This window comes from Episyrphus balteatus, chromosome 1, assembly GCF_945859705.1.
Source record: "Episyrphus balteatus chromosome 1, idEpiBalt1.1, whole genome shotgun sequence".
In the NCBI taxonomy this organism is placed as follows: domain Eukaryota; kingdom Metazoa; phylum Arthropoda; class Insecta; order Diptera; family Syrphidae; genus Episyrphus; species Episyrphus balteatus.
This window is the reverse complement of record NC_079134.1, coordinates 165157148-165166932: the sequence shown is the minus strand read 5'-3', so window position 1 is coordinate 165166932 and position 9785 is coordinate 165157148. Positions and strand designations below refer to the sequence as shown.

Genomic DNA, 9785 nt, shown 5'->3' with positions numbered 1-9785 from the left:
AGGTTTTTTTATCACCTCTCTCAGCTTCCTGTGAACTTAATGTGATTTGAATACAGTTGTTCTTACTTGTTATTTCTTATTTATTAGATAATGAGTTAGCTGTTTTACTCATCACTCAATTTGGCTAACTTATAAGTGCAATTGAACGAAAATTTTGATGTCAGACGATGCGCCTTCATTAGACCTTTTAAACAACAAAAAGTTTTTTTTTACGTAAACTAAATACTGTGGAGATATGAATCTAATAGACCAATCTGTCACAAAATTTTGGAAGCGAAGATAATTGTAATAACTATCAAAATGTAAATCATTTGGTCTCAAGAGTTTGTGTTGATAACGAATTAAAAAGTCTGTTTACAGTTTCCATTTAAATTGGAAGATTCATGTGTTCCAATCGGTTGCACGTTTTGGGCCCGCTTATATCAATTTTGATACATTCACATCTCCCGATTTTCCGTAGGCTCTAAGACTTCTTAGAATCTTAATAACACACAAAAATTTAATTTGTTCAAAATAATTACACTTTATTTATGGAAGAAAATGTAAATTTCCAAAAAATAAAATTTGCACTTTATGTTATTGAATAATATGTAATTATAGAGCTAAATTTTAAAATAAAATTATATGTTATTTCATAATTCAAATTACGATAGTACTCCTACATACTATCAACGAAATAAAATTTTTATCATTTAAACTGCGAATTTCTTTATTTTCATATAAAAATTATACGATAAATTTTTATTTACAGCTTACAATTTTATTCAACGAATTTTCTTATATAGCATAATGTAACTCGCTTTTTAAGAATAAAAATTACAAAAAAAAATATAAAAAAAAAAACAAAATGGAAGGTTCCGAAAAAAGTAAACAAAATGCACTTTTGGTAATGTGCTGAGCTTTCATTCAAAAATTATCCTTATATCAACTTCAACATAAAAGTTGTATCCAATTAGGCGCTAGCTTCCAGTGAGTAAGAAAGATCTTCATTGGCCGGATGTTTGTGTGTCCTCTTGTTTCTTGTTACGTAGGGATGGGCAGCGCTGTTTTCGTATGATGACAAGTGGTTAAGTGACAAAAGTTTTTCAGGATACTTTTGTAACAAATAAACCCAGCATGGAACATCTCTAAAAAACACACAAAAGAAAAATATTTAAGTTTGATGTTTGATGATGAGGAAAAGTTAACTTACCCTTCTCCCACACCAATGTTCATGTTGTGCATTTCCCTGGAGTAAATTTCCTGACAGTCTTCCAAATTGTCCAATACTTCAAGCATTTTATTGTCAACTTCGTAGATTTCACCTGAGACATAATAACCAACACCTGGTTTGTTAAGTAAAAATGGAATGCTATAACGTGTTGCAATGACCAATGGAAGTTTTTCAGTTGTTGTTGCACGACACCAAAATTTGGCATATCCATTTGCTGGATTTGCTAAGATTGAGTGATTAGGCTGTCCATATTTCAAAGAACTGCAAACGAAGAGCTTTTGAAGGGCGGACGAGGCTTTCTAAAAAATAGGAAAATAAAAAATAAATTAATTTCAAAGGTATCTAGACATATCATTGAGATATAATTTTAATCAAAATCACGAAGGGTGAAAAACATTACGAAAACAAAGAAAAAGCGCAAGAAATATTTTCTTAGTTTTTTAATACATTAAGAGCCATGAGTTGTACTAATTTCTTTAATCCGTAGTTCAGAAACTTTGATATTCTGAAATCTGTGGTAAAACTGAGGCTTAGGGCTAATATGCTAAAATAGCCAAATCCATACTAAAACCCAAAGTTAAACCTCAGCTAAGCCGCCGAAATCGGCAAGTTAATTTCCTCAACCAAGACCTAACCACGTTTGTACAACTGGCCCTTAGCGAAACCTGAGCGCAATCGGTTAAAGCGGTCGATAGTTGGAACAATAAGAACAAATTATGGAGCAAAATTTCCGTATTTTGACTACCCTATTCTATAATACTTTACAGAAGCAACAATTGCATCTGTAAAGCTTTGTAGAACCAAAATTGTTTGTCGGGTATAAACTATAGCCAATTCCACCTTCCTATTTCATCTGACTACAAATAAACAAGAATTACGTTTAAATTCAGAATTTAATTGTTCATTCAATTTAAATAAAAATTTATTAACCGATCAGTAGTTTTAAGTGTAAATTGTACTATTCATTTACGAGTATTTCATTATCTTCAGCCCAAAACTAACATCTTCAACACTTTAGCAAATAAATAATAACAAAATCAATCACATTTCTGACCAATTCTGGTTTTTCTTATTTTAACCTATTATTTTCTACCTTTTAGACGCATATTCAATACATTGGCAATTAAATGATAATAAATTTTCATTCTCAACTTCATGCACTTAACTATCCCTAATTGACTCTCAAATTACCTTAACCATTATAAACCATTAAGTGCCTACGAATACGTATAAACAACTCTTTTGTTATGTTATTGTACCTAATTAATGCAACATGCAATTGTGTATTTTCAATATATTTTTTTTTAGAAAAGACTTTGGGACTATTTGTAAAAAAAAATGTTTTCAATCTACTTCTTTGTTTAAATGAACATCATCACTCCCAATTTTGGCTTGAAGCCATTTAATTATTTCAGATACATGACACAAGTGTCACAAACGTGACGTTGTTCCAAAAAATTAAAAAAAAAGAATACAAAAATAAATATCACAACAAAAAAACAAGTTCGTCAATAATTATCATATTTTCCTTGCCAACAGGTAAACGAATATAAAATGTTTTTTTTTTTTTATTGTCACGGAACTGGTCAAACTGCTGCATTTATAGTAAATGGACTTTTGGTGATGTATAAATTTTACCTGTCTACTTTCGATGTCTCTTCTTTTTAATAAATAAAAAGATATACCCCTGGTGGACCTGGAATTCCAGGTTCTGGCATTTACATCTATGTAGTTACTACAAATACATAATTTAATACTGTATTTCGGATTGTTGTGAAATGCATTTTTAAACAAAATCTACTATCTAAACTCGAAATTTTTGACAATACAGGGTGTTTTTTTTTAGTTGTTGTGGAGTGAAATTTGACTTGCACCATTTACTACTCATGAATACCTATCTTAATCAGATACTTAAAAACAAATTGATCTAAATAGTAAGGAAGTTTAAGGTTAAAATTCACAATTAAGGGAAACGCAAGCATGAAAAGATGAACACCCTTGATTACTTTTTGTGATCGATATATTATTTTAAATTATACCAGGTATTACATTATTGTCTCAATTAAATAATAGACACTTAACTATCTTCACAAGATAATAAAAAAGATGATTAATGAACAATTTTAATATCGCCTAATTTTGAAAAATTGTTTAACGAGCTATATACTCGTATCAATTAAAAATAAAGGTCTAATTTTGATCAAATCAGCTGATTTAAAACTGATTAAAATATTTTTTATTTCTTGTTTCTAACGTGAAGGTCACATCCGTTTAACTTTTCTAATCGTGACCTGATAAAGTTCACTCAAGTTCAGGTTTTTATTTGAGGATGAACCACGTCGTCGTCGCTTCAGTTACTTTGGCAATTCAAATTCTTTACAATGAAGTATACAATCAAAATACCTCTTAAGAAACACAGTTGACCTAATTTGGCAATTATTTGTCTAAAGTAGATAAGAACTTCTTCTGAGGTTCAAATGCTCGAACAATTAATTTTAAGGGAATTTTCCCCTAGGAAATACAAAACGTTATAGAAAAACAAAAATGTTTACCTTGGTCATGTACATAAGCCTCTTACAGCATTATGCTATCCGTAAAAGGTAATACACAATCAATACCTACAACCTAGTACATTTTGAATTATTTGGTATATTGACAGTGCGATTTTATTGCGTTGTTATTCGCAAGAGCCAGAAATTCCATATCAAATTAATGTTTCGAGATTTTTCTGCTTAAAATTTCTTAACAACAACAATATTTTTGATCAAAATATCTTATTTACCACCTTTAGCCACGACCTATTACCATCGAGTATGAAATCATTAAATATAAATATTGCGACTTTTTATAGACAAACAGTATAATTAGCACTTTTTGTGAATATCGGCACAAAGGAACACACCCACATTATTTTTTAAAATGCGTGATTTTTTTTATTACAAATGAATATTTGATTAAGATAGAAAAACCACGCCGTATTTAGGTGAAAATATTATCTCCACGAGGTACTTATGATTTATCAGTATTTAGTCTAGAGTATTAAGTATAATAGAGGAGCAATAAAGTCTGAAGCATTAAATTTATAAAGATAAAGCAACAAAATAAATGATAATCAGATGTTTTATGATAACAACAAAAATGTTTGTATGTAATCGTATAAACAATTTTTTTGAGATGATTCAACTTTCAAATACAATATAGTCATTATAAAGATAAAGTCTACGTTTTAAGAATCATTGTCAGCAGGGTCGGATCGCTTCAAATCAAGTGATCAGTGAAAATGAAATTTTATTTCGTGCTACCGAATTAGTTTATAGCTACAATTCCAAAATGTTGACTATTGGTTTTATGTTTAAAAAAGTGTTTGGTTTTTTTTTTGAGAATTCACTAATTTTTGCAATTTATTGGTGTATAGCAGGCATGTCAAACTTGCGGCCCGCGGGCCGCATGCGGCCCACATCGTATATTTGTGCGGCCCAAGCTTAATTTAGGTACAACTTGCATTTTTCAATTTTTACATTTAATTTTAGTTATAAAATTTAAATGTCTCTAATGAACACGAACAAACCGGGGAATCCAATAAAATTGTTTTGAATTTCTCCATTTCAACACGATGTTCACTGCAGAGATTTTAACTTTTTGCTATTTATGTCGCAATGGAGAATTTCCAGCTTATATGAGTTCTTGATGGGTGAAAAGGTAAACAAACATTTTTTGTATTGAAAACAAGCTTTTTTTTGCTGTATTTAGTATTGGAGTGCAGTTTGACCAATGGGAAAGCAGTGAAAAAGTTCCATACGATTTGTTTCATCCTTAGTGAATTTTTGGGAATAAGCTCTGAATTTGTTTATTTGTACAAAATATTTAAGTCGACTTCCAAGCAACCGAAAATTAGATTTCCAGTCGACTTGCAGTCGCTACTTTTTTCTTAAATGAACACCAATGCAAATATTTTCGCTACTTTGTCCCGAAAAATCCATCCTTTTTTAATCTCTTTTTGAGACGGGTTTATAAATATAGAATCAGTAGAGTAGAGCTAATCGAAATCCAGTGTGGCTCCGTTTAAAGATATAAATTCGATGAAGCTGGGATACCTGAATTTTACAAGTATCTAACAAGCAGATTTGAGAACACTCCAAAATTGGCATATGAAATCATTTGTATGTTTGGAAGCACTTCATCGATGCGAGCAGCAGTTTTCACTTATGAATCGAAATGAGTCACCTGTTAAATCCAGAATAGCCTTGGGTCTGTTTTAAAAGTAATAACTTCTAAAAAATTTTCATCACAAGTAGAGAAGATGGTACAGAAAAGAGAATATTACTACATATTGTTCTTGTTCTTTTATAAAAATAAATCTGTTTCGTAAAAATTCTAATATCTTTTTTTTTGCGGCCCATAGAAATTTAGATCCTGCTATTTTGGCCCGTGAATGCCATTGATTTTGACAAGCCTGGTGTATAGCTTTAAATCTAGAGTTATTTGCATATTACATGCTTCTTTCTTAAAGAATCTCAAGTTTTCGATAGTTAATTCTTATGATTTTTAATAGAATTGCATGATTCCACTAGGTATTAAAGTCATATATGTATATGACATATATTTCAAAAAGTTTGGTACCACGCTCCTGGAGTAAAAGATCTCAAATTTAAATTGTTTTCCTCTATAGAAACCACCATCAGCTCTTGAATCTATTCACTTTCAAGATTCTGCGATAATCTGAAGTGCTCCATAATTTCTTTAAATTAATTAAGAGGAAATTGGCGGTCTCCACGCCCCTTTGCACTTGCAGTCATCATAAGATGATGACAAAATCCAGCACTGTGCCTTATTTCAAGTTTGTACGATAATAGGAAAAATCCTATAATTTTGATGATCTGTCAGTCAGTTACAGTTTTTGTGACTGTATTTCAGGATCTAAGCATAGTTAAAATTTACTAAGGGGCTTGTTTTTGTATGTCTCAACAAAAATAATAGGAGTTTACAGTTTCTAGCACTTTAAGATTAGGAGTTAAAAGGAGTTGAAAAAAGCTTGAGGTGTGAGGACGGTTCTTTTCCAATAGTTGCGGATGCCTAGTACCAGTAGTTGCGGTGGGATTAATAAAACAAAAAAGGAAAGTAAGAAAAAATAACAAGAAGAAACAATAGAGGTGGAAATATATAGCATTTTTTATTTTTTTTTTTTTAGATTAACTTAATGCCTTTTTCAGTTTTGTTTAGATTAAAAAATTTTTGTTTCATTACTTAATACCTCATTCTTTTTCCTGTCACTTTTTCTTACCAATACTTCATCCACTCCTCTTGCCACGCAATAAAATGGCGCCCAACGTAGTTAAAGTAAAAGAGTGTTTGCTGTTCCCTACTTATTTTTGCTTTTGTTTTCTTTTTTTTTCATAAATCTCACCGTGACTAATGGCAATAAGTGTCCGCAGCAAAAATGTAGGCAACCAGAAATCTTCATTAAATTCTTTCTTAATCAGTTTGTTATGCTTGGAGTAAAAATTCACTATGCCATTTTTGCGTATTTGCATTAGCCTAAAGGAAGCTTTTTTCAACAAGCAATGGCAGAGGGGTCCACCCGACAAACAATTTTGGTTCTATAAGGCTTTACAGATGCAATTGTTGCTTCTGTAAAGCATTATTGAAGCAAAATTGTTAGTAGGGCACATTACCCGCCTACTTTATATAAATCAATTACTCTATTTTGCACAGCATTTTGAAAGATTTGCATGCAGGCGCTGAATAGAATCAATACGGCCCTTTTGAATTGTTAATCATACAATTCACAAGCAATATTACAAAATGAGAATTTTAAATCGAAAAAAGGGCTCACCATGACAAGAAGTGTAATTATGGAAATTACAACTTACAAATTCAATTATTTTGTCTGTCATTTTGTATTGACGTTTGTAACAAGGTAAATTGGAAGGTAAATAACTTTAAAATGTTAAATAACTTTGCTTTTTGCAATTTAATAATCAAAATGTTCACGAGTATGTATCCATTACTGAAATAAAATGTGCTGCAAAGTGGTTTTCTAAAAATACCTTCTACCTCTAAATAAATATAAATTAAAACTAATAACCCTATTCTCTTAAATATCAGATAAAAAGACAAATTGAAAAAGTATCTAACAACACTTGATAAAGGAACTTTCCAGATCATAAAAGGATAACAAAATTCAAATTAGGCCTTCAATAAGAAGTATAAAAAGTTCTATACAAAATTCTATTCAAATCATGCCAGCTATACACTCTATTTCACCACCAGTCACCTCATTCCATTCCTTATATAACAAAAAAAAAAATAATCTTTTTATTCCGGATTGTCACTATAGACTCCAGCTTGGGGACACACCTCCACAAAATAAATTTTCACTTTTCTTTAAGGCAAATACAGTGTCTATCTATGAATGGCGAGGAAAAAGAAGATACACACGAGACTTTGCGAAAGTTCTTTGCACTTTTCCTTTAAATTCATATTAAAGTTGAAATGAAAAGGATTTCATTTTTTTTCATTCACTTAAATTTAAGATTTTTTTTGTAGATTTTTTCACGCATGGTTTTTTTATAAAATATAAAAAAGTGGTCCAATTTTTTGTTACTAACCCTGAGGTTGCACATGTTTGTTGATGGTTTATAAAGATGTTTAATTCCTTAAGTAATATAATTAATTGATAGGATTAAAGCACTGATTATGTATTATGGATTACTTAATACGACAGTTGTAAGTATTCAAGAACTACAACAACAAAAAAGTATACCAAAGGAAATCCAGCCAAAAGTAACAATACTACCGTTGGATAGGAGAGAAGAACTTCAACTAAATGTCCAAAGAGCCAAGAGAAACCTAGAGAGTGTTTTTTCTGTTTAGCAGCAGCTCCAAACTTTTTTTTTCATTCGTTGCCGCTTGCCGGCAAAAACCAAATGGAAATGTATGGAAGCATTAATATGTTGTTGGTAAAGGAGGCATCACGGGGTATTTCTGGACACGCGTAGTTTGACAAAAAAAAGCAAATACAAGTTTGCATTGTGTTATGAGATTTTTTTCTTGCTAAGTTTTTGGTGGTGGTTCTTTTGTTATCAATCATTTAGAGACTGCACAAAACTGGCAGAGTATTTAAAAATAGCTTGGAAGGGAAGAAAAAGCTGTTTTATTTTTCCTTTTTTTTAACAAAAAATTGTCTTTTGAATGTACCTAATGTACCTTAAATTTTGACAAAATATTTAAAATTATGTGTAGCAACCTTCATTATCTTGCAGGTATACAGTGAGTATGTTAACTCCGCATGGAGCTAAGGAAGCAGGTAGAGGTTATGGAATAACCTGAGTCGCAGAGAAAATAAAATGCACGAATTCTATGGCACGAAATTGCTCTTATAGTTCAGATCAGAGAGATTCATTTTAGATCAGAGTGATTCATTTTAGCTAACTTTTGGAAATTTATGGACTTGATTTGGTTAGATATTCGAAGAAAAATAGAAAAAACTCTTTGACAAAAAAATATTTTAATTTTTTTTTTTTTTTGAAAAATAGGTACTCAGTTCAGTTCTTAAAGAAATACTCGCCAATAACGGATAGGTCAGTTTAAGCATATTTCCACTATTCGAATCTTTTGAGAAAAATTAAAAACGCAATTTTGTTAAAACAGCTTAGACCATTGCGTACACAAAATTTAATCGAAAATATTATAGCCGTTTTTGAGGAAATTTACATCATAACTCGAAAAAATTGTATGGGAGGTACAAGTTCTAAGCATGATACTAAAAAACAAAGGAATCTTGGATATGACAAAGAAATATCTGTACCAAATTTCAATCAAATCCGTCCACCCGTTTAGGCTCTAGCTCGTTGTTCAGATGGACGCACTGACACGTCCCAACAACGAACCGATCGACGACGCACAGACCGACCGGCGGATGGAATGACGAAAACCACTTTTTTGGACTTAATCGTAATGTTAGGTTTGATTAAAACTTTTTTTACACAAAACCAAATAGAGCAAATCAAAAATAATTTGATGACTCACTGTAGTAAAAAAAATAAAATAGTGCTGTTAATTTTCTGGAAAGGAGATCTCAATGTAACGTTACTTATCTACATAGACTTCGCCAAAGCTTTCGATTGAGTTTAAATTAAATGATTTACTTAAATAGATATTTATGTAATCGTAATAACGTACCGTACAATCAATATTTCTTCTGGCGTTCCTCAAGGAAGCCACATAGGTCCCTATTTTTTTTAAGTTCGTGGACTACTCCTTTTCTTCTATTGAAAACATGTATCTAAAATGAACACATTCAGAAGTACTAAAAAGTATTTTGCACCCCAAGCCCCAAGGTAATAAGGTTTTATAAAGTTGTTTAAAGTTTGTATCTACTTGCTATTTATTACTTATTTTTCTCCTTGCTACTTTCTACTTCTACTGACTTACTAGGTACTTGTATCTTGCTATTTCGCACTGGGCACTTACCAATTTCTGTAACCAATCACCATTAACCACTGACTTTTTGTTTTTACCACTTGCCATTTACTACTTGGCTTTTGTATTAATTTTTTGTAAGCAAAATTAT

General features: G+C 31.0%; 1 protein-coding gene across 1 annotated transcript; it reads right to left on the bottom strand.

The window, feature by feature from the left end:
• Window positions 1-691: 691 nt before the first annotated feature.
• LOC129906444 (troponin C-akin-1 protein) lies at window positions 692-8041 on the bottom strand. Its single transcript, XM_055982226.1, has 3 exons — window positions 7822-8041; window positions 1193-1512; window positions 692-1127 (listed from the first exon to the last, which is right to left on the bottom strand). Exons 1-3 carry the CDS (start codon window positions 7834-7836, stop codon window positions 953-955), a joined length of 510 nt encoding a protein of 169 aa, XP_055838201.1. The 5' UTR covers window positions 7837-8041; the 3' UTR covers window positions 692-952.
• Window positions 8042-9785: the final 1744 nt, after the last annotated feature.

What these genes read in the sequence shown, in the direction of transcription:
- LOC129906444 (XM_055982226.1), bottom strand. An exon ending in AACATTGGTGTGGGAGAAGG is followed by an intron (nt 1,128 to 1,192) that starts GTAAGTTAACTT and finishes TGTGTTTTTTAG; the next exon opens with AGATGTTCCATGCTGGGTTT.